This window comes from Phialemonium atrogriseum (assembly GCF_030411735.1).
Source record: "Phialemonium atrogriseum strain 8032-3 unplaced genomic scaffold QBC33scaffold_32, whole genome shotgun sequence".
NCBI classification, from domain to species: Eukaryota; Fungi; Ascomycota; class Sordariomycetes; order Cephalothecales; family Cephalothecaceae; genus Phialemonium; species Phialemonium atrogriseum.
Genome location: NW_026848169.1, coordinates 133,135 through 156,675, shown reverse-complemented (window position 1 = coordinate 156,675; position 23,541 = coordinate 133,135). Strand labels below are relative to the sequence as shown.

At 54.6% G+C, this 23,541-nt stretch overlaps 9 protein-coding genes and 1 non-coding gene across 10 annotated transcripts; 5 read left to right on the top strand and 5 right to left on the bottom strand.

Annotated features, from left to right (window-relative positions):
• Positions 1–127: 127 nt before the first annotated feature.
• Positions 128–912, top strand: QBC33DRAFT_549967 (uncharacterized protein). Its single transcript, XM_060429026.1, has 2 exons — positions 128–243; positions 316–912. The coding sequence occupies exons 1-2, from the start codon at positions 189–191 to the stop codon at positions 744–746; spliced, it is 486 nt and encodes a 161-aa protein (XP_060279559.1). The 5' UTR covers positions 128–188; the 3' UTR covers positions 747–912.
• Positions 913–2,513: 1,601 nt separating this feature from the next.
• Positions 2,514–4,425, top strand: QBC33DRAFT_549966 (cytochrome P450). The gene is made up of 5 exons (XM_060429025.1): positions 2,514–3,329; positions 3,388–3,451; positions 3,517–3,750; positions 3,815–4,135; positions 4,217–4,425. Exons 1-5 carry the CDS (start codon positions 2,551–2,553, stop codon positions 4,328–4,330), a joined length of 1,512 nt encoding a protein of 503 aa, XP_060279558.1. The 5' UTR covers positions 2,514–2,550; the 3' UTR covers positions 4,331–4,425.
• A 618-nt stretch (positions 4,426–5,043) lies between these two features.
• QBC33DRAFT_499515 (glycoside hydrolase family 61 protein) lies at positions 5,044–5,926 on the top strand (the record flags this gene model as incomplete). Its single annotated transcript, XM_060425642.1, has 3 exons — positions 5,044–5,357; positions 5,421–5,679; positions 5,755–5,926. Exons 1-3 carry the CDS (start codon positions 5,054–5,056, stop codon positions 5,924–5,926), a joined length of 735 nt encoding a protein of 244 aa, XP_060279557.1. The 5' UTR covers positions 5,044–5,053.
• Positions 5,927–6,902: 976 nt separating this feature from the next.
• QBC33DRAFT_t75 lies at positions 6,903–6,974 on the bottom strand. The gene has a single exon. It is a non-coding gene; the product is annotated as a tRNA-Met (tRNA).
• A 558-nt stretch (positions 6,975–7,532) lies between these two features.
• QBC33DRAFT_549963 (uncharacterized protein) lies at positions 7,533–8,009 on the bottom strand. Its single transcript, XM_060429024.1, has one exon. The coding sequence runs from the start codon at positions 7,829–7,831 to the stop codon at positions 7,676–7,678; it is 156 nt and encodes a 51-aa protein (XP_060279556.1). The 5' UTR covers positions 7,832–8,009; the 3' UTR covers positions 7,533–7,675.
• Positions 8,010–8,154: 145 nt separating this feature from the next.
• On the top strand, positions 8,155–9,414 carry QBC33DRAFT_549962 (uncharacterized protein). The gene has a single exon (XM_060429023.1). The coding sequence runs from the start codon at positions 8,203–8,205 to the stop codon at positions 9,223–9,225; it is 1,023 nt and encodes a 340-aa protein (XP_060279555.1). The 5' UTR covers positions 8,155–8,202; the 3' UTR covers positions 9,226–9,414.
• Positions 9,321–12,204, bottom strand: QBC33DRAFT_549959 (fungal-specific transcription factor domain-containing protein). The gene is made up of 11 exons (XM_060429022.1): positions 12,008–12,204; positions 11,915–11,943; positions 11,801–11,855; positions 11,666–11,739; positions 11,524–11,613; positions 11,448–11,463; positions 11,177–11,395; positions 10,653–11,119; positions 10,093–10,589; positions 9,651–10,020; positions 9,321–9,585 (listed from the first exon to the last, which is right to left on the bottom strand). The coding sequence occupies exons 1-11, from the start codon at positions 12,081–12,083 to the stop codon at positions 9,370–9,372; spliced, it is 2,109 nt and encodes a 702-aa protein (XP_060279554.1). The 5' UTR covers positions 12,084–12,204; the 3' UTR covers positions 9,321–9,369.
• A 273-nt stretch (positions 12,205–12,477) lies between these two features.
• On the top strand, positions 12,478–17,972 carry QBC33DRAFT_598529 (ABC-2 type transporter-domain-containing protein). The gene is made up of 11 exons (XM_060431982.1): positions 12,478–13,203; positions 13,273–13,355; positions 13,427–13,878; positions 13,953–14,296; positions 14,353–14,596; positions 14,651–15,246; positions 15,304–15,631; positions 15,719–16,031; positions 16,120–16,682; positions 16,836–17,299; positions 17,367–17,972. The coding sequence occupies exons 1-11, from the start codon at positions 12,686–12,688 to the stop codon at positions 17,827–17,829; spliced, it is 4,368 nt and encodes a 1,455-aa protein (XP_060279553.1). The 5' UTR covers positions 12,478–12,685; the 3' UTR covers positions 17,830–17,972.
• A 74-nt stretch (positions 17,973–18,046) lies between these two features.
• On the bottom strand, positions 18,047–19,164 carry QBC33DRAFT_246591 (uncharacterized protein). The gene has a single exon (XM_060422958.1). The coding sequence runs from the start codon at positions 18,969–18,971 to the stop codon at positions 18,093–18,095; it is 879 nt and encodes a 292-aa protein (XP_060279552.1). The 5' UTR covers positions 18,972–19,164; the 3' UTR covers positions 18,047–18,092.
• Positions 19,165–19,352: 188 nt separating this feature from the next.
• Positions 19,353–22,561, bottom strand: QBC33DRAFT_598519 (uncharacterized protein; the record flags this gene model as incomplete). Its single annotated transcript, XM_060431981.1, has 1 exon — positions 19,353–22,561. Exon 1 carries the CDS (start codon positions 22,248–22,250, stop codon positions 19,353–19,355), a length of 2,898 nt encoding a protein of 965 aa, XP_060279551.1. The 5' UTR covers positions 22,251–22,561.
• Between the last annotated feature and the right edge of the window lie 980 nt (positions 22,562–23,541).

Below are 23,541 nucleotides of genomic sequence, written 5' to 3'. Positions count from 1 at the left end.
CGATGCGCCGACACGCGGACTCCGAACCTCGGGTTGATACTCCGACGCCTCATTCCGTCAGAACAAACGGGGTCTATTAAACAAGCGGGTCGGTTGCGATGCCCTCTGCAACCTGCCCAAGAACCAGCCCAGTTCTCCAGAGGAGAGTTTAGTTACTTCGTCATTATTATCCACGAACCGAGACCATCATGTCTGCGACTAGCGCTCGAGCAACTGCGGTGGTGACTGGGTCGTTTCTCTCAGGTATCTTGCACCAATGAATCAACTACAATTCCCCGCCGAGATGACCATTCATGCTAATCAACCCCAACCTAGGAGCAATGATGTCACTCTCCCTCATGGCCGTCCCAGTCTTCCTAGACACCACCACGGATGCACCCCAGCTCTTCCACCAATGGGTCCGCATGTACCACTACGGACACCAGATCCTTCCCACCATGGCCGTCGGGACTTTTCTCCTTTACGCCTACACAGCAGCCAAGCGACGCAGCGCCCGAGCATCCTGGGGTGTGTTTGCGCTGGCAGCCTTGACGACGGTGAGCATGCTGCCGTTCACGTGGCTTGTCATGGTGCCCACGAACAACGAGTTGTTTCGACTGGAGGTCGTGAGTAAGACGGAGCCATTAGTGAAGGGGATCGGTGAGGCGAGGGAGCTGGTTGTCAGGTGGGGATGGCTGCATTTCACGAGGTCTTTGCTTCCCCTGGTTGGGGCTATCATAGGAACAATCGGGACCGCTGGGAGTTAATTAAGGACTGGGTGTGGAGGCATGAGAGCCATTGTCGAAGGGTGAATCGTCGTCAAAACCGCTCTAGTTAGCTATGAAGGTGATAGCTCTAACTACTCTGACCCTGTCAGTCCATCAGATAGTTTCATCCCAAGACATTGTAAGAAGATAGCACGGTAAATGTGAGACCAAGCTGAAGAAAGCAACCCCCACGCACCTCTCGGTGAGCACCTCCAAGTCTGTTGTCCAAGCTGCCCCCTCCATCCACCCCGAAGAGCATTGGGAGCAGCAGGGTACTGTTGGTAAGCATTCAAGCCGCATTCTCACCACCATGTCACCCCGCAAGACACTTGGGGTCATGCCGGCTGTTCAAGCCACCCCACGAGTTGTTAAGGCAGCCTTCCGGGCGTTTTAGCCTAAGAGGATATCATGGGATACCGCCCTTCCTTCCAACCACGTCGTCGAGCGCTTCAAACCTAGATACAAGAGACCTGGCCACCTCGCCAGACAAATCGAGTCAACCCTCCGGGTGACCAGACATCACCCGACGTTTCCAAAGCCAAAGTCAAATGCCAAATTGACCTTGACCCCGCCTGCAATAAGGGAATCACAGTTGTCAAATACTTTCACGCCATGTTCCAACCTCGTCGTCTCTAGCCTAAGAGAGTGTAGCTCAGACTTCATCGTCTACAGACTTGCCTCCAAGCTATTGGAGGCGGACTGCGTCGCTATGATCGGCCCCCCCCTGCCGTGAAGTGACCCGAAGTGTAGAGATTTGGTAAGCTCCCCCTTACGGAGGCCTCGGATATTCTCGATTTTCAGAGCTTGGGGAGGATAAGGTGGTCGAGCGAGACCGGACAAGATCACTTGAGAGCTGCTAGCTCTACACATCATATACCCTAATAGCACAGTATCCGCATCTCGGCCATATCTATTCCTTTGAAACCTCGGTACAGGTAAATGGCATCCCAACCTTCAGTCCCAATTAATCAGTTGAGGAATCCTGAGATCCAAAGGGAGCATACTCACGACATTTCAACATCTGTTTGGTTGTAATCAATTCGACTACATCCCCTGCGAGAAGGCCACCTACCTTGCTCACCTAACTCCAGCTCTCCATCTGACGCCAGTTATATGGAATCATGCTTCTATCCAGCTGCTCTTCGCCAAGTCATGGATAAAACTGGGAAATGTTGATCCACACATAGTATGGAAGGTAGAGAGGAGAGGGAAGGCATTCGATTTCTACAATTTCTAGCGGCTTTGGATATAACTCTAGAGTAGGCCTGTGTCTTCGAGGAAATGTGGGAATAATGGCGAGATGTTATGCCGGTGACCAAATGCATCCAAGAAATAAGTAATAAAAGAGAGAGTTATCTAGCCTTAATTGGGAAGTGTAGTTGGGCATTATGAGGGTAGCGCTTTACTGTATTGAGTTAGGTTGACCCGGGATTTAAAGACGCAGGCGGTATTCGCCAAGAATGGAACACTTCCAACACATCGAGAGAAGAGTTTCTCAACCACAGTTGGGATGATTTGATTTCACCGAGTATCTTGTACTACATTTGAAGGGAATTGAATTATCGTTCTTGAATTTGCGTGCATCGGCGTGTTGTCAAGAGATTCTTCTGTCACCATGGTGACATCAAGAACAGCAACCAAAACGCATCACCACATCTTCAGCAAACCCCTGTGACTTGCTGCTTGCGACAGGGGTCTGACTGAGTAAGGTCTAGTGTAGAACTGAGATAGGCCAAGCGCTCTTTCAATTCCTTCTGCCCCGCCCTCGTCCCATTTCCCCCCTCTTCTTCATTCACTCGAGACTATGCCAACAGGCAATATAATGGAGCTCGGAACACCCCAAATGCTCGGGGCCTGCCTCGCGGCCCTAATCCTCTGGTACACCGTCTCCAGCGCGCTAGCCTGGCGCCGGTTACGGGCCTTTAACGGACCCGCACTCGCCTCCTTCTCCTACCTCTACATCGCCCGGACGTCGCTCAGCGGGCGCATGTGGGAGGTGTACCGCGACGCGAGCGCCAAGTACGGGCCGGTCGTCCGGATCGGGCCCAACGAGCTCATCACCGACGACCCGGAGATCCTGCGGCGCACCTCGGGGGCGCGGTCGCGGTACACGCGGTCGTCGTGGTACGCGCTGAACCGCCTGGACCCGTATGAGGACAGCATGTTCAGCCTGATGAGCACGTCCGCCCACGATAAGCTCAAGGCCAAGACTGCGGCGGCGTACGGCGGGAAGGAGAACCTGGCGCTCGAGATGGACGTCGACAGCGTGCTCACCGCCATGGTTGACAAGATCAGGGCCAAGTACATCTCCAAGCCGGGTGTGCTGGTCCCGCTGGATCTTGCGAAGATGGCTCAGTACTTCACCCTGGACTCCATCACAAAGATTGCGTTTGGGGAGGAGTTTGGGTTTCTAGCCAACGAGAAAGACATGCACGGATATCTCGGCATCATTGAGCAAGTCGCCCCGGTCATGCACCTCTCAGCCGAAGTCCCTGCGCTTGCAAGGCTCATGTCGTCGCCGCTGGTGCTGGGCTTGGCAGGACCGAAAACTACGGACAAGAACGGGATGGGGAAGCTGATGGGGTGAGTCGCTAATCAATTAGCTAGTGGACCTTTTTGCATGGAGCTAAATGTCCCACAGCCTTGCGAGGAACATCGTTGGAGAGAGATTCCGTCCGGACGCACCTGACCAAAGAGACATGATTGTGAGGAGCCCGTATCGTAGAGGGGTGTAAGCCTTGGTGTCGGTGGCTAACTAATCTGCCGGCAGGGGGCCTTCATTCGGCATGGGCTTAACCAGCGGCAATGCGAAACGGAGGCCATCTTTCAAGTCGTTGCAGGCTCAGACACCACGGCAACCGCCATACGAGCGACAATGCTGTACATCATGACCACGCCACGCGTGCGCGATAAGCTCGTCCGCGAGATCGACGAGGCAGTTGGGGCAGGGAGAGTGTCCAAGCCAATCAAGAGTGTTGAAGGAGAGAGGTTGCCCTACCTGCAGGTAGGTAGTAATTAATCCAAGGCCGAGAAGTAATCAATGCGTGCCGGTACTGATCGTGTCGCAGGCCGTCATCTACGAGGGCATGCGAATCCATCCTCCCTTCGTTGGTCTCACCCTCAAGGAGGTGCCTCCAGGAGGCGACATGATCGACGGCAAGTTCGTGCCAGGAGGCACGCGTATTGCACCGAGCACCTGGTCCATGGCCCACAAGAAGTCCATCTTCGGCCAAGATGCAGAGCTGTTTCGCCCAGAGAGATGGACCGAGGCAGGGGAGGATCAAGCCGCGGAAATGCGGCGGACCGTGGAGCTTATCTTTGGCTATGGCCGTTGGGCGTGTGCGGGAAAGCCAATCGCGTTCCTGGAACTTAACAAGATATTCTTCGAGGTAAGTCCATGTTCCCTATAATTTGCTCGTTATGGTGCCGAGGAACCGTGGCTAAGAAATCTTGCTCGTCGCCCTACCTAGCTATGGCGGCAATTTGACTTCCAGTTGGTGTACCCGACTAGACCTTGGCAAAGCGTCAATCACAACCTCTTCTTGCAGAAGGAGATGTGGGTTAGCGTTGCCGAACGAGCCTGAAAGTCCCAGGTGATCGTTCTCCAGTTGGTGTATTCGGGCTCATCCTTAGTTTAATTATAGCTTCAATTTAACATCACGTCATGTCACCATTCATTACCAAAAGGAAGGAGAGTCGTGGCATCTGTAGCATCTCTCAGGCAGCTCTGCGATATACATGTACCTATCGCCGACAATGAGATTGGAGAGCTGCAGGTCTTGGCTGGTGGTGTGGGCAATGGCTATGACGAGCCGGCTTATGCCAGGTCAGCACCAGCGAAACTAAATCCTGGTCGGCCACTCGGAACGAGATCCCATACACTGAAGCGTGTGACACTTCCTTCCCGGGTTGAGGCAAGATGTCGACCATCGCGGGTGTGGCTGTCATTGGTGGACAAATGATCAAGTCTGGTCAGACAATCAACCCAGCAGCACCCCCTCGGCATCTGCACTTCCGCCTTGCCGATGACTGGAGTATGAGAATCTGGGGTCCCCAGCTTAATTAATATGTCTGTTGCTGGACAAATGCCGACCCAATATGTGCCGCCCCTACAAGTTTGAACCGGGTAATTTCGCGATATTAGGGCGGATCAGCCCACCCCGCCAAACCTGCTACTGACTCGGACAATAATATTCAATTTGCGCATGCTTAGATGCTATAAATCTGCCAGCACGTCTTTCTCAAGGCGGTGCCGTGACTTGCACCCATTCGCCTCTAAACCATCAACCACCAGCCTCGAAGACAACATGAAGATTCCGGCAGCCCTCCTCAGCCTCGCGGCGTTGGCATCAGGCCACACCATCTTCCAGAAGGTGTCGGTCAACGGAGCGGACCAAGGCCAGCTCAAGGGCGTTCGTGCGCCATCCAGCGACAACCCCATCCAGAACGTCAACGATGGCGAGTTCGCCTGCAACAAAGCCCTCCAGTTCAAGGACAACACCATTATCACAATTCCCGCCGGGGCGAAGGTCGGCGCTTGGTGGGGGCATGTTATCGGGGGAGCACAGGGTTCAAATGACCAGGATAACCCGATCGCTCGGAGCCACAAGGGTGAGTGAATCCGACAGCAAACCACAGTGTGTTGATGTTGAAGCTGATGATGGCGGCGGCAAGGACCCATCATGGCATATCTCGCCAAGGTCGACAACGCAGCCACCGCGGGAACATCGGGGCTCAAGTGGTTCAAGATTGCCGAGGACGGCCTGAACGGCGGAACCTGGGCAGTCGACACCATGATTGCCAACCAGGGCTGGAACTACTTCACCATGCCGACATGCGTGGCGCCCGGCGACTACCTCATGCGCGTCGAGCTGATCGCCCTCCACAGCGCCCAGCAGCAGGGCCAGGCCCAGTTCTACATGGAATGCGCACAGTAAGACGAGTCCCCATCACTCCCCGGTTCTACAATGGACCCCACACAAACACAAACTAACCCGGGGAAAAACAGGATCCACGTTACCGGTTCTGGAACCAGCACTGGCACCGACCTTGTTAGCTTCCCTGGAGCTTACAGCGCGAACGATCCTGGCATTCTTGTCAACATCTACGATACCATGGGTAACCCGAATGGCGGTGGAAGGCCCTACACCATTCCAGGACCTCGACCTTTGACTTGCTGATTGGAAGATACTTTGGTGCATGGGATCTTCTTAAAGGTTAAAGCCAGGGTACATTATGTTCAGAAGCTGATAGGTTTATCTGTGTATTGTGTATTGCTCAACCTTGCATGTAGTTAGTTAGTTGCCACGCCATACTGCCAAACTGCGAACCATTGACCCCAACTGTCATCAAGATTGCGCGAGTTATCTTAGATGAGCTGCTGTTATGTGCCTCCCAGTCGTTTGGAAGACTCCCCCTCTCCATTCGCCTGGGTCGCCTCGTCCTTGCAGCTTGGGTGGGGGTATTTCTACTGCAAAGATCGGGGGTACAAACTCGGGCTCGATCCCCCGTGCCCGCGTAGTCAATCAGCACCCAGCCGAGTCCGAAGCCCCTGAGCCGCACGTCCGGACAATCGGCGACGGTTGTATGGACTGCCTTTGTCGTCTGATGGGAAGAGTCTCAGGCACGCACCTCGGCACAGTTACTTGAACCTCTCTCGCTGTGCAAAGATGCTATCTTACCTGCTACCTCCTGGTCTTATCAATATTACAGAAGCCCTTCAAACGTACTAGAACCCTCACCCAGGGAGGATGAGAGAGTAGGGGGCGAGGGGGGCTGAAAAAAAAAGGGCGGATTTGCTAATCAGAGCCTTTTGGCACAGCTTCTCAGCCAGTAATCAATCATGGTTCCCCATAGCGCGTCTACCTCCCACCGGTAGTATCGTTTCCGGCTGGCGGCGGCCGCTTCTTTCTGCAGAACACATTCGGTAACGCGCTTCATGCTAATGCCGTCAACAACGGCCTGCCCGACTGCAACAAGAACCACTTCATCAACTCGATCGTCGAGGAGCCTACTTTAGTACTGATGTAGAAACGCTTCCCCATATTTCCATGTCATAGGCCCACAAGTGAATATGTTTGAAGAGCAGAAAAGAAACAAGGGCAACCTCACCTATAGTCGCATGGAGAGAAGCAAAAAGATGAAAATTAATTATAATAGCACGAATCCGTTTCGATCGGATGACCTCCGGGTTATGAGCCCGGCGCGCTTCCACTGCGCCACCGTGCTTGTTGAAAAAATTGCATCTAGATCCGTACTTGGCGTGTCTAATTTAGTTCTACCCACCTTAACGCCATCCTCTTTCTTAATCCGTATTTTGACTGGGTCTACGATGATCTCCGCATTCGACGGATCAGAGACAGAACATACACTGAATTTAATCAGTTAATTGACCGTTTCCAACAGATATCGATATGAAGGAAACGCGGGGAAAGGGGGAAGCTTATGCGCAGACGGAACGGCCGGGGGAAGGGCCCCAAAAAATACGGCCCCACCGCCGAATCACTTCGGAGTGGTATCATCGGCCATCTTCTCCAATGCTCAGTCTGTGCTCGACGGTGCAGCTGGAACGAAGACGGAAAATGGATCTTAAACTGTCTGGAAGCTGTCGACTTTGTCCTCTCTGTCCGAGGATGTCCATGAAAAGGACGTAGACTGTACCTAGGATTTCTCCGGCCGGACGTCCTCATATTTGGTACGAGTCTTTCCGCAAAAGGGATCCAAAAGCTGACAGAGGGCTTTGCGGTGATCTTTCACAGGAACGGCGACATCGTGGTCTTTGTGAACTCCATGGCAGTAACTGGGATTGCCTGATCGACTACCAGCTCGAGTGGGACTGTGACTCTTGGGTACAGGATCTACCGAGGCAGAAGCCCGGGCTGTCAGGAGGCAGGAAAGAAGCCCCGCTGATTGCATTACTATAGTTCCTGCTAAAATACAAAGAGATCGGGGACCCATCCCGGCAGGCCCGTCTCCTCGTTCCTACGGATCGGCTTCTGCTGGCGCCACACCACACGCTCGCCCATCTCCTGGGGTAGGTAAATCAAGCCCCGTGGGACCGCCTTGAATCCGTATGTTGTTCTCATTTCTGCGAAGGAGATGGGCTTTCGCAGCTCGTACACGGAGATGATCTCGTAGGCAAAGTCGTAGCCGTCCCAGTCCTTGTGCCGGTTGTTGAATTCCGCGTTCCCGAGCCCGTCTTCGTCGAGAGGAATGTCGCCTGGATTTCACATGCGCGCGGGGAGAATCTCGCAAATGTGGGTGAGGGCCGAGTGGGGTGCGGTGCGATAAAACCAGATCCTGCTTCGATAGTGGGTAAGCCGAAGGAACGCCCTGAAGCGAACCATATAAGTGGGGGCGGGCACAATTAAGTTCCAACCCTAGGCCTCCGGCACCCCACCAAGTGAGCCAGTGACCAAAGTTAGTTCATCACAACCACAACCGAGTCACACTGTGTATGAAGCTAGCTATGGCTTTCCTTCAAATCCCACTCGAGATTCGGCTCAGCGTCTTTAGGGAGGCAATCTGTTCCCTGGCTGACCAGCCATCCTGTCCCGCAGTTAGCCAAAAGGGACGCAAGAGGCTGTCTCAAGACGCATTCGGTGGTGCTGGGATTTGGCAACTGCCCTTGCGCAATCCTGCTCTCCCTCTCCTCCTGGTAAATAAACAGATCCATGCCGAGGTCAAGGACGTCCTTGAGCGTACCACCACCACCAGCTACCATGTCGACATCATGTATCTCAAGTTTTACGGCCTTTGGACGACCTGGACCATCCCCGCACTTCCCCGGACGCAGTATATAGACTCTATCCACGCCTCGTTTCGACTCTTCGAGCCCACCAAGGACCTTGACAAGCGCTTCCGAGGAAGCTTGAGCTTCAGTCCCGGCGATGGGGGTCCGCCACTCGCCGTCTGGTCCTTCCACAAGCTGCTGACCGGGGTGCTCACAGATGGGCCGGGCTACCTAGGAGGTAAACGGTCTGGAATGCAGAAGGGCCTTACACCTCGATACGCGGTCAAGAGGGTTGTCGTCAACATTGTTGCCCCTATAGATGGTGCCGTTCACAAGAGCATCATCTGGGGGGACAAAGGGTACGACAAAAGAGTGAGGCCTGGGGAAGATGGTTGCGGACCACATGATGCCTCGATTCCCGCCGAGCAACGGCTTGCCGATTACATGATACAACATCTCGACACGATTTTGTATCTCAACTATTATACCATGAATTATGGGACTGTTCTGTACGAAGGCGTGCTGGAGGACATTACTTTTCTTGTCAATGGGACCGAGTATAAGCGATACGACATGGACGAACTCATGCGGGAGCATAAGGTGAATTACTGGGGAGAAACACCAGAACTTATAGAACAGCGCCAGCAAGCGCATGCCAAGTGGAAGAGCTGGGTGGACGAGAGGAGAAACCGGATGAAGGAAGGTCTCGAGCTGGACAGCAATCGGCCAGTCACTACTATCATGTGATGGTTCTAATCCGGTGTGATGATCTAGTTGTCTCTGGAAAGGCAAAGTGCATGGGAGGAATCATCCCACAAGTTAGGATATGTGGCAGCAGACGTAGCAGCGAAGGTGAATGGGTGGTTAGTTTAACGAGAATGAACTACCAAGCTACCAACGGCTACCAGTAAACTCATTCTCTTCGGCCAAACCCTGACAAAACACTGGATCTATCCCAGGTATGATGTAATTGAATAAATTCATAATATCTGTCCCAACAAGAAGTTCGTCGTCGATTCCGTACCAGGTGTTGTTGATCGGGAAGCTTAAGGCGTCATCCACAGAAACAGAGCTCTGGCCCTCGAACTCGGTGTGCGACATCTGAGTCTGTCTCTGAGTCTTAGATCAACTGGTACATAATTAGAGCAGGAATGTGAAGAGTGTAGCCTCACCAGTGGTAGTTCAACCTGTTGCTCGTCGGGAGTTAGCTGGCCGACAGGAGCTCTACCGTGCGACTCAACTTGAAGAGCCGGCACAACTGGCGAGCTCTGCCACCAGGTCGAAGAGGATGTGGTATTATCTTGCGTTGGGCCTCCGGAGCCGCTCCAGCGAACATTGTTGACGTGTTCCCTCGCAATGGACGCAAATTCTGCGATGAGCGAGCCGGGAAGAGAGCCGCCGCTGGCGTACTCGAGGCGGCTGAAATGCCCGGCACATACGTCAAGCAAGGCCAAATTACTCGCGTTTTCAGGGTGCTTGGGATTTTGTATGACCATGTCAAAGAGGACAAATAGTCCCATGATTGGCATGCCGGCCAGGATCCTGACGACAATATGTGAGCTTGGAACTTTATCATGCCGGACGCTACTATCAGTCTGGGTTAAGATATCTCACCAGAGAGGGGTGTAAGGCTCTACGTCAATGAGGGCAGTTAGTTCCAAAATTGACCGCGAGGTCTCCATGATGAGCCTTTTGCATTCCGCCTGGCGTGATATTATGACCAGTCCGTCGCATTGGGCGGCGAGCTGCAGGGTTGCACGACACAAAATAAGACGAAAACTGCCATAGAAATAATGAGTCCAGTAAGCCGCTTGCACAACCAGAGACTCGTTGTTCTTGTCCCACAGAAGTTTGCGCGCTCGAAGAGGCTCCCCGGGCCGGAAATCAGCAGGCACGGACATCCTCCATTGCTCCAGCTCGGAGCTAAGCTGATCAATGGCGGCTAGATAGTAGGTGCTGGGATTGCCAGTGACGCCAACGGAGAAGAGAGACGTGAGGGCCCGGGAGAGCAGTCGGGAATACCGCGCAAATGTCAGAAACCAGTCGAGGTCTCCAAAGACCGATTCCGGAACGCTGGGAATCGGACACCCAATGTCACAGTCAACAAACCCCTAGGCGGCCTATCAGCATGAAACATGGCGAGAGAAAATGACAACCTGCCCAGATTATCTTACAGAGCTTCGCCCAAAGTAAAAGCTGGACACCTTCTCCATCGAATAGAGGACCCAGAAGGTCTTGCGGAACGTGTGAGCAGCGCTGCCAGTTAGGTTTGCGCGCGCGAGATTCTGTGCCCTCCTAGCACCCTCCGACGCGATGACGTGCTCAATCGATATGCACGATATGCCGGAGGCATAGACGGTCATTGCCGCCAAGGCTTGGAGAATGGTAAGGGAATCAGGGAGATTGAGAAGGTCGGGGAAGAGAGCCAGGGAGGTGGAAAACAGGCTCCAGGCTTTGCCCTTGCCTGGCTCAAAGCTACCACCACCGTCGAATTGACACCCGAGAGCAAGCACAGAGTGGTACAGAGCAGACCATGCTTTGTTTTGCTTCACTAGGTTTGGGAAGCTGGCGCCCTGGGCGGCGGTCTCGAATGATTTTTGGTCGAGGAAAGGGTAAAATGGATGTAGGTGTCGGAAATACACTGGCTGTCAGGTCAGAAGCTGCATAGGACGCTCTTGCGAGGTGGGGGATACGAAACACTTAATCCATCTTGATGCAGCGCACTTGTCCGCGCCGGCATCTAGCATCGCCCCTTGCCTCGACAGACTCCCGGTGGACACAGCATTGCCTGGCTTCAGGCGGCCATCGATGACCGTGGATATTCGCCTAACCAACTCGTTCACTTTGCTGTTCCCTAAACGTGTAGATAGAGACAACAGCCTGCTATCCGAAAAGAAACTGAGGCTGTAGTTTCCTCCTGCGTCAAAGTTAGGATGCCGCAGAGAATGTATGGCTTGGTGTGGACATGCCAAAGAGTCCGTTCCCCTTGGCGAAATTAGCTTCGGTATCTGTGTCGAGGCAGAGGCATGAGAATTGGTCCCATACCTTCAATGTAAGCTGTATATCTCCTCTCATACCATCGGAAGTCCGAGCACGAAGCAGTCGATCAACGTGGAGTTGTGGCAACTCGTAGCTCTACGGATTCAGTGAGTTGACTGATCGGAAATTCTGCAAAGGTCTCACTTACTGGTGAACTTGTCAAACAATGCTCCTGCGTATTCGTGCTTGGTGGGGAGGGTGTAGATATGAATTGTGTGGCCACTGTCGATGCAGAGTTTTAGCGGACGGTGTTCAACTACCCTACCACGGGATTACTCCTTACCCTGCTGTCTCCGGGGCAGTTTCATTCGGCTAAAGTGACACTCCGTCTTCCGTTGCTATCCGCCAGTGTCAGCAGAGGTATTATCTTCAACCTGCGAATCTGGGACATGGTTACCATGCAGCGTGTGCAGGGGCCCGGGTTACCTGCATTCCCCAGTCAGCAAGTCTCCCACTAAAGACGCATTCTCCTCGCAGCGGGTAACCTAACCGGAACAGCGAACTTTGCGGGCCTTGCAGGCGTCACATGCCTTGAGAACTCGGTGGCCCTCGGTGCTGCCCTCCATCTTGGTAATGGAAAAAGGAGCGAAGCGTAGAATGGCGGAAATGAAACCCGAATCTGCCGGCAGTCACTTGTGGAGCTTGTAAGCATCGGAGCCGAAGATGGGGGTTCGATGTTTGGGATGCTGTAGGGAGGATGGAAGAAGGGCGCAAGGTAAATATCTAGAACCGCGGCTTATCTCGGAGCCGAACTGCCTAGCTCAGTTTAGCTCCGGCAATCCCGGCGCTGGGTCAAGGCGCTTGGTGGCGGCAGTTTGTGTGGCTCCTGAGCCAATCCGCTCCTGCTAAGCATGCGGTGAGATGCTAGTAGCAACGGGAACGAGGCTTTTGGACGAATACATGGGCCCATTCCAGTCGGGTATGACTTTTCATTTCTCGAAATTTGATCCTCGCACCAGGATCCAGGTCCTCGGGTGGGATCAGGGGCTCATGCAACCGATAATCCGAGCTGAGGCCCCAATGGATGCCTCAATATATGTATCGACAGACCTGGATGTCATGTAATTAATTACGTGCATACTGTACCTTGGTATCAACTTTGTCTTGGAGTTTCATTCTTTTTTTCGACCTTGGTTCTTCAGCCGGTGACCAGTTGGACTCCAACGTGATGGATCCTAATTCAGACGAATACTCAACCACAACTGCCATTGATCCAGAAAATGGTGACAGCTACGCCCCTACTACAGGCGATGTCAATGGCCCCACTGCATCATTGCACGGGGAAGAGGAAACTGTTGCCCAACTTGCGATAAGCTTCACTCGCACCAGCCTTGCCTCCAACTCGCACCAGGACGTGAACCCCTTCTTGGCGACTGACCCAACTTTGGACCCGTCTTCGCCTCATTTCAATGCAAAACGCTGGGCCAAGGCTCTTCTGAATTCCTTTCGTCAGGATCCAGAAAAGTATCCCCGACACGCTGTGGGCGTATCCTATCGCAACCTGGGGGTTCACGGATTCGGAAGCTCGACAGATTACCAAAGGGATGTGTTGAATATCATGTGGCAGTGGCCACTCATCTTCCAGGAATGGTTGTCCAGTCGACGAAGCAAGATCCAGATCCTGAAGGACTTCGATGGGTTGGTGAAGCAGGGAGAGCTTCTCCTCGTGCTCGGTCGTCCTGGAAGGTGAGATTGCCTCTGTAAGAATATCCACGGACAACGCTAATGCGTTGTTTTCCTTGTTCTCTTCCTTAGTGGTGTTTCCACGTTACTGAAGACCATTTCTGGCCAAACAAGTGGCTTGAACCTCGATCAGGGGTCGCAATTCAACTATCAAGGTTCGCACCCACCCAACCGTTGCACGTCCTGGCACGATGGGTGGCTCTTTGCTGACTAGGTCTCTCTCCAGGAATTCCGTGGGACATCATGCACCGGCATTTCCGCGGCGAAGTCATCTACCAAGCCGAGACAGATGTCCACTTTCCTCATCTGACCGTCGGCCAGACCCTCCTCTTCGCCGCTCTCGCTCGCACGCCGGAGAATCGACTGCCGGGAGTGTCGCGCAGCAACTACGCCGAGCAGCTTCGGGATGTGGTTATGGCAATGTTTGGAATATCCCACACAGTGAACACAAAGGTCGGGAATGACTTTGTCCGAGGGGTTAGCGGGGGTGAGCGCAAACGTGTCAGCATCGCCGAGGTGACGTTGAATCAGAGCGCAATCCAGTGCTGGGACAACAGCACGCGAGGATTAGACAGTGCCACAGCTCTGGAGTTTGTTAGGATCCTCCGACTCTCCACGGAGCTGGGCGGAACAGCTGCTATTGTGGCAATGTATCAGACCTCACAACTCGCCTACGATGTAAAGCCTTTTCACACGTCCAGCCTACCCACCCACGTATCCGTTCCATGTCGGCTAACCCGATGACTGCGCAGATCTTTGACAAAGTCGCCGTTCTTTACGAAGGAAGACAAATATATTTCGGCGCGAAAGACTCGGCCAAGGCCTACTTCACACACTTGGGTTACCACTGCGCGGACCGTCAGACTACGGCCGACTTTCTCACCTCGTTGACAAACCCTGCGGAGCGAATCGTGAAACCAGGTTTCGAAACCAAGGTGCCTCGAACCCCGGATGAGTTCGCAGAGGTGTGGCGAACCAGCGAGACGAGAGCCCGGCTCTTGGAGGATATCACGTCCTTTGAACACGAGTTTTCTCTTGCAGAACAGCAAGTGGAGATGCTCAGACGGGCGAGGAAGGCCCAACAAGCCCCATTGATGTCAGTACTTCCGTGGCATCGACCATGGCCCAATAGATTCCTGACCTAAATCCTAGGCGTACCGAGTCTCCATATACCATATCGGTTCCGATGCAGATCCATCTCTGTATGACTCGAGGTTTTCAGCGGCTTCGGGGCGACAAGACCTTCTTTTTCGTCACCGTATTCGGAAACTTCGCCATCTCCCTCATCCTTGGCAGCGTCTTCTACAGGCTTCCCCCGGACACTACAAGCATGAACCGCAGATGTGTGGTGCTGTTCTTTGCCATCCTGTTCAACGCACTCAGCAGCGCCCTGGAGGTCAGGATCTTCCCCTGAAACGACGCCACAGCTGCGGGAACTAATTTCTAGCAGATACTCTCCCTGTACGTGCAACGGCCCATAGTCGAGAAGCAGTCCAGATACGCGCTATACCATCCCTTCGCCGAGGCTGTGTCCTCCATCCTCTGCGACCTCCCCTCCAAGATCCTCTCCACCCTCGCGTTCAACATCCCGCTCTACTTCATGGTCAACCTCCGGCACGGCGCGGGAGCCTTCTTCACCTACCTGCTGTTCGGATTCACATGCACCCTGACAATGTCAATGATCCTCCGCACTGTCGGGCAGACGTCTCGGACCGTCCACCAGGCCCTGACACCCGCCGCCATGCTGATACTGGGCTTGGTGATCTACACCGGTTTCGTCCTTCCCACGCGGAACATGCAGGGCTGGTTGCGATGGATCAACTACATCAATCCCATTGCCTATGCCTACGAGAGCATTGTCGCCAACGAATTCTCCCGCCGCGTGTTCCCTTGTGCCCAGTTCGTGCCCATGGGTCCGTCGTATCTTGACGCCACTGCGCTGGAGCGCACTTGCTCGGTGGCCGGCGCGGCTCCCGGGAGCGACTTTGTGAGCGGAGATGTCTACATCAATCTTGGTTTCGGATACTATCGGTTCCACATCTGGAGGTGCGTTCAGGGAAAGGTGGTGTTGCTGTTACCTGTTTTGTGCTGACCGGAGGACAGAAACTTTGGCATCCTCATTGGCTACATCATCTTCTTTACGACGGCCTACCTACTCTCTGCCGAGTTTGTCTTCATGTCCCCTTCAAAAGCGGAGATTCTTATTTTCCGCCGCGGCCACAAGAGGAGTCTTGATTCAACGCCTGTACAAGATGAGGAGTCTGGGTTTCGCGACAAGCCACGGTCTACACAGCAGGTTGTCACCAGCCTTGGACCGCAGGATAGCAAAGTGGCCCGAACGGGGGATAATATCCTCCACTGGAAGGACCTGACGTATGACATATCCATCAAGGGAACACCCAGACGGATTCTGGATCGCGTCGATGGCTGGGTAAGACACGGAACCTTAACAGCTCTGATGGTATGTATCGGCGCTTGGAAGGAGAGAGGATTTGGCATCAAGCTGACGAAGCAACAGGGAGCCACCGGAGCCGGGAAGACCACACTTCTGGATGTCCTTGCGGACCGAGTCCATGTGGGCGTGGTCAGTGGGAACGTGCTCGTGAACGGGCATCCACGTGGAAAGTCGTTCCAGCGACAGACGGGATACGTACAGCAGCAAGACATCCATCTCGAGACATCCACTGTGAGGGAAGCTTTACGCTTTAGCGCGGTTCTCAGACAGCCATCTACAGCATCGACGGCAGAAAAATACTCGTATGTCGAGGAGGTGATTCAGCTACTGGACATGGGCCGGTATGCAGACGCTGTCATCGGCGTGCCGGGAGAAGGTGTGTTCGGCTCTTCCATGCTCGTCACTTGGTGCCACTCGAGCAAGCAAGTCCCAAGACATCATGCGGCTAACTTGTCTATCATTAGGTCTTAATGTTGAACAACGAAAACGACTCAGTATCGGGGTTGAACTCGCTGCCAAGCCGGACTTGCTCCTCTTCCTAGACGAACCCACTTCGGGCCTGGACAGCCAAACCGCCTGGTCCATCGCCACTCTGATCCGGAAATTGTCCAACAACGGCCAAGCCATTCTATGCACCATTCACCAACCCTCTGCGCTTCTGTTCCAGCAATTCGACCGGCTTTTGCTACTGGCAAAGGGAGGGAAAACCGTATACTTTAGCGATATTGGTGAAAATTCGCGACGTCTCATCGACTACTTCGAGGAGCACGGGGCTACTTCATGCGGATCGGACGAGAACCCCGCAGAATGGATCCTCAAGGTCATCGGCGCCGCACCGGGAGCAGAAGAGGATCGGGATTGGGCAGAAGTCTGGCGGAATAGTCAGGAATACAGCCATGTCCAAAGACAGCTGAGCGACTTGGGAAGCGCAGGGTCAACAGCCCCGCCTCCAGACACAGACATGGACCACCTCGACACGACATATGCTACGCCATTTCGAACGCAGTTTATAATGTGTACCAAGAGGGTGTTTGAACAATACTGGCGCACCCCTTCCTACATCTACTCGAAACTGATTCTCTGCGGCGGGACGGCAAGTTTCCCCCGCCACACTACCTACCCTCCCTTCCCCTGCTCACCCCTCCCTCCTACCTAATTGGCATCTAACAATACCCCCTAGAGTCTATTCATCGGCGTCTCTTTCTACAAGGCCGAGCTATCCATACAGGGCCTCCAGAACCAGATGTTCGCCATCTTCATGCTGATGGTCATCTTCGCCTTCCTGGCATACCAGACAATGCCGCACTTCATAACCCAGCGCGAACAGTACGAGGCCCGCGAGCGCTCGTCCAGAGCCTACGGCTGGTACGTCTTTGTGCTTTCCAACATCGTGGCGGAGCTGCCCTGGAGCACGCTCGCCGCGCTGCTGGTTTTCCTCCCCTTCTACTACCTCGTCGGCATGGATCGGAACGCCGTGCCCACAGACGCGGTCCGCGAGCGCGGCGGCCTCATGTTCCTCCTCATCTGGTCGTTTATGCTGTTCGAGTCGACGTTTGCCGACATGGTTGTTGCCGGGGCTCCGACGGCGGAAATAGGGGCTACGGCTGCGCTGCTGCTATTTGCGCTGTGTTTGATATTCTGCGGGTGAGTCGCGCGTGGGATGACTGCAACAAGCCAAGTGATCGTGGGGCTAACCTTGGTTTTCTATCAGCGTTATAGCCCCTCCCGCAGCCCTCCCCGGCTTCTGGATCTTCATGTACCGAGTCTCACCCTTCACGTACCTCATCGGCGCCATGCTCTCCACCGGCGTCGCCAACGCCGAGATACGCTGCTCGCAGACGGAACTGCTCCGATTGAACCCTCCTCCCGGGCAGACCTGCGGCGAATATCTCGGGCCCTTCATGCAGATGGCGGGCGGCGCGGTCTACAACCCGACCGACAACCAGGCGTGCGAATTCTGTCCCCTCGCGGATACGAATGTCTTCCTGGCCTCTGTGGCCTCTTTCTTTGATCAGCGGTGGCGCAACTACGGAATCATCTGGGCGTATATCCTCTTCAATGCGGCTGCGACGCTGGTCCTGTACTGGCTTGCTCGAGTGCCTAGGAAGCATGGTTGGAGCAATGCTAGCAAAAGATCTATCGCGCGTTTTATTAAGACGGAGAAGCCTAACTAGAGACTGGATCGTGCGAGGGTATAATTGGTCGTGTTACAGGTTGGAGAAAAAAATATGTGGTTAAAGTTGGTTTGTGATGTTGAAGCCCACTCAGTCAGTCCTTATTTCCATGCGTTCTGCTTCTAATCAGACTGTTGTCATACACACTCCCTTTTCTTTTCATTATCTCCTATGTAGATTTTGTCAGAGAAGGTTTAGTCATTGGGAATTGCTATCTCGACTACTTTCAAAACCCACAAGCTCTGTGGCTCGTATCCTCCGCGTTATGACCCTTTGCCGACCGCTTGGATAGGCGATCTGTAGACTGGCGACCAACCCACTCGCAGTGTGACCCAGATAGCGGTGGCCATGGTAAGCTTCTTCGTCGCCTCCCCAACTATGCCTTCTCTGTCATCAATCTCTCCCAGACCAGGACACGCAGAAGAGCTTGTGGAGAAGTCATAGCCACTGTCACCGCCATCGCTTAGATGCATCGGAATGTACGTCTCATTGATCTCGAGCCTGTCTCGCTCAAGTGCTGCTAAGATGGCATGCCTCCACGACTTCGGGCTGATGATGCTGAATACGAAACATGGGTGCAGGTTTGAAGATGTGCTGATTTCGACAACTGATGATGCACGTCTGGCCGAACGACTCGAGTGAAGGTGGGCTTGTGCTCCCTCTGTGGATACAGTCTTGAGAGCCCAGCGTGCGATGGCGGTGTCGCCGTCAGGCCCGACGCGGACGAACTCGTAAGACCCGTTTGGGAGGTCATGTGCGATCCACTCCTCCGTGTTTCCAAGAATGATACCACTTCTCCTCCCCCCCGTCCTCAAACGCAAAAGTGCAATGACTTTTGGAGTGGTCAGGTCCTTCTTCTCGTCGTTGACGTCTGCATCGTAGCCACCTGATTCGGTCAAAAGAACATCTGTAGCGTCATGCCGACCGGAAGAGACGCCCCAAAAGTGACGTTTCATCCAGTCCGGGCAGATGTTCACCCACGACCTTGGAGGCGATAATGCATCAAGAACCGGCCTCGGACGTTGGTCGGCGGAGAGCTGTTGTAACTGGAGGTATAGCTTTGGTCTCATGATGCGCAGTATCGGTGACTTGGAAGCCAATGTTGGCGCAGGGGAAGCAATCAGGTATTTGTTTTTGGCCATGGGACCGGCGAGATACTTCCTCCGAGTATCTGGAAATATTAATTATCGTCCTCCATAAGCTCAACTTTCCAGGAGCATTCCAACCGCCTCGAGATATTTAAATCAGAGTCGCTCGTTTGTGGATGTGTGCTGAGGGCTTCTGACTGGAGGAGACAAAATATAATTAGATACCTCCCAAAGAGGAAACTCGGCGCCGAGTTTCCCTGAGCCGACTCCGGCCGCCCCGCTCGTTGACATCGAGGATTACGCCACTCGCCCGCATCTTCCAAGTTCTAGGGTCCCCGAGTCACCGAGGCTGGCAAACACACGGTAGTTTGATAAGTAAAGATAAAAGCGATACGTGTTCCCAAATATCATATGGCGTCGCCCACATAATCCGTCTTACCCCTGCCAAGTCACCCTCTTGTCCCGAACCAAGCTCATCATCCCCATTGGCAACAGGCCCGGATCGACGATATCTAATCCTCCAAATCGGTCCACAATCTCCGGGCCATACATCATCGCAATCCACTTCCAGTATGGCTCCAGGGTGCGCCAGCTTTTCGCAATCCCCCCGCCAATACCTTCCAACCCGCCAAGCGCACTCAGTACCTTGCCCCCATTCTCCTCAACGCTCTCTTCCGTCGGCCGCTCCATCAGGACCCTGAAGACATCGTGAACTTGCATGTCGTGCTCCTCGAACTCAAACTCTTCGCGCCAGCGCACAAACTCCTCAAAGCCCATGAAGATCTCCTCAGGGTCATCGCGATCCCCCTCGGGCGGCGCCCTTTTCGAGCCCTGCCGGGCGGCGGCGCCCTCGCCGGCGTGGAAGAAGGCCGCCTTGGCGGCAGCGTAGGCGTCTCGCTCGGACCTGCGCAGCTCCTCGAACGGCTCCTCGGCGTCCCCGAGCACGGCGTCGCGGATCAGCAGCGCCGGGATGGACGGCGCCCGCAGCGCCAGGCCGCCCAGCTCGGCGGGGAGGAAGACGTAGCCGTCGGGCACGTCGGCGATGCCGAAGCGGAGCGCCAGCTGGTCCTTCAGGTGCTGCACCACGCTGCCTGCCTCGTTGGCGCCGGCGAAGGTCTTGCGCTGGATGCGCGCGTGCGTCGCTAGGATGGAGTCCACGTGGGACCGCCCGAAGCAGTTGGCCGGCCGGCCGAAGTTGGCGGTGAAGAAGGTGGCGGCGTACGAGTTCCAGATCTGCACGAAGCCCAGGATGCTCAACCGCTTGTTCCGGAGCAGCTGCTTGCGGAGCTCGGTGATGTGCGCGTCTACCATGGTTTGGTCAATCTCGAACCGGCCGGTCCGGGGGCATAGCTGCAGGAAACCCCAGCGGATCTGGCCCCGGGGCAGGGACGCATCGATGGCGGGGCTGGCGTCGGGGTCCAGGGCGATGCGAACAGTTCCTGTCTTGCCTGCGTTGACAGACGTCCCGGTCACTTGAGCAAAGTCAGACACCGTCTTCCATGCCTTGACCGCGACGGCGTGGTCCGAGGCCCAGAACCAGATATCGTCGTGGATCCGCCAGAGTGGCTTCCCAGCCGTAGTCTGGTTGACGGCAAAATCGAGACAGAACAGCACGGTCTCGCCGAAAAAGTCACTCAGGGCATGCAAGGATGGCGTGCCGCGTCGTCGGGTTCGCGCAGGGGTCGACGCGTCGTCTTCGACGAATTTCAGGGGGGCCGCAAGGAACCTGGCGAAGAAGGCCTGCCACGTGTCTGAGACGCCGAGGAACCTCATCAAGGTCAGAATCGTCTCGTGGGGTAGGAGCTGGTCCCAGTCTGCGAAGACCGAGTGAAAAGCCGTGATCTCCCCATGCAATCTAGTGTTGATGGCAATCTCGGCGGAGAGCAGATGGAGCAAACGCTGCTGACGCTGCATCGGGGTTTTGGGCGCATCCTCGTCATAGTCCTCCTCGTCCCATCCAGGGTTTTCGTCGTCCCAGTCTTTTTCCTGAATAATTCGTCTGTGCCTCACTGCACCCCGGGCAATTAAAGCCTTGGTGCTCCTTCCAATAAATGAGGGCGCCGACTTTCTTGCGCATTTACTGGCCTCGGGCTGTGCCGCTGCGAATTCTTCAAACTCGGCCGCCTCCTCACCCTCTGCAATATCCGCCTGTTCCCACTCATGGTCCGGAAGGTGGCACATAAAATTCTTCCGATGCAAACTCTGTCGCGCTGTCTGTATGCAAGGGCCCCTGGGAATGTCGCCGAGGTAGTATTCGAGCCTCTTCCTGTCGAGGCTTGGGATGTCAGGGCGCATGGACTTCCAGGCCCCCTTGTATCCGCGAAATTCCTTTAGGGCTTCCTTGATGAATATAGACCACTTCACGCCGATGTACTGCAAAAAGATGGCCTGGAGTATGTCCTCGTGCATGTCCATGTTGTACACGCCGCTGATCTTGCGTCGCTGCTCCACTGGGACTCCAGCAGCGCCCCAAGACCACGAGTCCAACGCATTGAGGCGCATGTTGAGCACATGGGCGATCTCGGTGAGGATTGTCGGATTGCCGAGGAAGTCCTTCAGGACCTGCTGCTTTTCATCCGGGAGCAAGCCGGACGCCAAGAGCCCGTTGATAACCCAGTCGAGTGTCTGATTTGTGAATTGACTCGGCCTGGCAAGCTCTGATTCAAACTTGCCCACTCCGTCGCGAAGCTCCTTGAGTGCGTCGAGGACTTTTTCTTTTTCGGGATTCTTGGAGCCAACACCAAAAAGCCAGCCAAGATACTTGGAGAGCACCTCAACGTCGATGTCGGCCGACTTGAACACAGTCTCCTCCCACTCCATCCTCGCCTCCAACTTCGTGGCGTTTCCCACATCCTCAAATGCTTCGCCCATCTCCACATCACCCCGGAACACTTCTTCTGCACCCTTGCCATCCGCCAGCCGCTCCGTCACCAGTTCGCCGTAGAGGGAAGCATATTGGTACTTCAGCGATAGCATATCGAGGTGTCGCCTCAAGGACCGCTCCCAACTTCCGATCATCTCCGCTGAGACGGAGGGGTCATTGTCTGCCTGTGCTAAGAAGCGGTCGAGGTTCTTGATCTCCGTCTCCAGACGTTGATGTTTGGTCTGGTCCTTCACCACCTTGCCTCCCTTGTCAGTCATGATGGAGAAGCACTTCTTGACGCCATCACTCAGAGTTCTAACACGCTTGATGGGATCGACGATGTTTTCGATGCATGACAGCACGGCCGACTTGGTTGCGTCAAAGGCGGCTCGTCGCTTGGATAGCTCGTCGAGCTTGATGGTGGTGATCTCATGGAGAGTCTCGGTGAAGACACTGCTGAGTGTTGCCATGATCCGATATAGATGATGACTTGCAGGTTCCAGTTGTTCCAGTTGACTCAGGATAAAGGCAGTTGCTAGCTTGATGGTTGTGAAAGTCCGTCTTTGATGAAAGCATGAAAAGGAGAGGAAAGGGGGACAAGTTCAGAGCCAGGGGTAGGAGGGGGTGTGACGGCTTATATAGCAGGGAGCTCACGGGGTAGTTGCCTTAGGCATTCATATCCCCTGTGAAGACGGGGCGCAGCATGCGCCACAACACCACACACGCAGTCGTGATTCGTCAAAATAGCTGGGAGTTGCCTGCTGTAATCCATACGTACCCCTAGTAGTCGCCGGAATCGGTAAGACCCCAAGCCCAAACCCTCGCCGTGAGGGTCCCGAATCGAGCCCTCATCAAGCCATTCGTTAGTGACTGTAATAAAAGGTGATTGCCAATGAGAAGACAAGACGGCTTAGGTAAAGAAATAACAGATTTTATTTCACAAAAATACGGAGTGTCAGAGAGGACTGCTGCTAAGCCGGAGCTGGCTGGTCAAGTATAGTCCCTCCAACGCCGACTGCGCCATCAAGCACCGTGGAAGGCGTCTGGGTGGCCAACTCCTGCGGCATATTCTTTCCGGACGCCTGTTTACCATCAAAACAGCCTGGTGAAACCGCCCCTCCAATCTTCTAAATTGCCTCGCCCTCCCAGCCTCAATCGCAGCTTCACGACAGGACCGGCGGGCGCCGGTGATGTGGACCCTCCGGATGCACGGGCCACCCGGGCACCGGGTCCGGGAATCCGGAAGGCCCAAGTCTGCTCGACGCCCGGCCATAACACTCGGCCGCTTCCCGTTTTGGTCTCCCTTGGACACAAACGCGACTGCGGCATTCGAGGGCACCTCAATTGCCGTAATTCTTTCTGTCGCTGCTGTGATTAGTCCCTGACGTTGTCGCCTGGGCAAGATGTATTCGGATAAATGCGTGCTTGTAAAGCGAAGGAAATGACGGGAAATAGGCGAAAACATGAAGAGGTGGAAAGGCGTGGGAAAACGGAAGAGGAGAAGGTACAGAAGGCTGGCTAGGGCGTCGACCCTGAATCAGCGCCATCCTTTGCGCTTTCTTCTTCCGAAACCGGAAATTCATTCCCCACCCTGGTATACCCCAGATGATGTCAGAGGTCGTCGACAAGGCCGCAGCCGAGAAGCTAGTCATGATTTGCCACCGTTGCTTGTGATAGTACCACCAACAGAGCAGTCAGGAGACATCCGGCGCGGGATTTGCTGGCTTTAGGCGAGGAATCCGGAGAGTTGGAAACGGCCAT

What these genes read in the sequence shown, in the direction of transcription:
- QBC33DRAFT_549967 (XM_060429026.1), top strand. Translation starts at nt 189, where the DNA reads ATGTCTGCGACTAGCGCTCGAGCAACTGCGGTGGTGACTGGGTCGTTT. An exon ending in GACTGGGTCGTTTCTCTCAG is followed by an intron (nt 244 to 315) that starts GTATCTTGCACC and finishes ACCCCAACCTAG; the next exon opens with GAGCAATGATGTCACTCTCC.
- QBC33DRAFT_549966 (XM_060429025.1), top strand. Translation starts at nt 2,551, where the DNA reads ATGCCAACAGGCAATATAATGGAGCTCGGAACACCCCAAATGCTCGGG. An exon ending in AGAGGTTGCCCTACCTGCAG is followed by an intron (nt 3,751 to 3,814) that starts GTAGGTAGTAAT and finishes ATCGTGTCGCAG; the next exon opens with GCCGTCATCTACGAGGGCAT. An exon ending in TTAACAAGATATTCTTCGAG is followed by an intron (nt 4,136 to 4,216) that starts GTAAGTCCATGT and finishes CGCCCTACCTAG; the next exon opens with CTATGGCGGCAATTTGACTT.
- QBC33DRAFT_549963 (XM_060429024.1), bottom strand. Translation starts at nt 7,831, where the DNA reads ATGAGAACAACATACGGATTCAAGGCGGTCCCACGGGGCTTGATTTAC.
- QBC33DRAFT_549962 (XM_060429023.1), top strand. Translation starts at nt 8,203, where the DNA reads ATGAAGCTAGCTATGGCTTTCCTTCAAATCCCACTCGAGATTCGGCTC.
- QBC33DRAFT_549959 (XM_060429022.1), bottom strand. Translation starts at nt 12,083, where the DNA reads ATGGAGGGCAGCACCGAGGGCCACCGAGTTCTCAAGGCATGTGACGCC. An exon ending in TGCATCAAGATGGATTAAGT is followed by an intron (nt 11,120 to 11,176) that starts GTTTCGTATCCC and finishes CCTGACAGCCAG; the next exon opens with TGTATTTCCGACACCTACAT. An exon ending in TTTACTTTGGGCGAAGCTCT is followed by an intron (nt 10,590 to 10,652) that starts GTAAGATAATCT and finishes TAGGCCGCCTAG; the next exon opens with GGGTTTGTTGACTGTGACAT.
- QBC33DRAFT_598529 (XM_060431982.1), top strand. Translation starts at nt 12,686, where the DNA reads ATGGATCCTAATTCAGACGAATACTCAACCACAACTGCCATTGATCCA. An exon ending in GTCGCAATTCAACTATCAAG is followed by an intron (nt 13,356 to 13,426) that starts GTTCGCACCCAC and finishes GTCTCTCTCCAG; the next exon opens with GAATTCCGTGGGACATCATG. An exon ending in TTATAATGTGTACCAAGAGG is followed by an intron (nt 16,683 to 16,835) that starts GTGTTTGAACAA and finishes AATACCCCCTAG; the next exon opens with AGTCTATTCATCGGCGTCTC.
- QBC33DRAFT_246591 (XM_060422958.1), bottom strand. Translation starts at nt 18,971, where the DNA reads ATGGCCAAAAACAAATACCTGATTGCTTCCCCTGCGCCAACATTGGCT.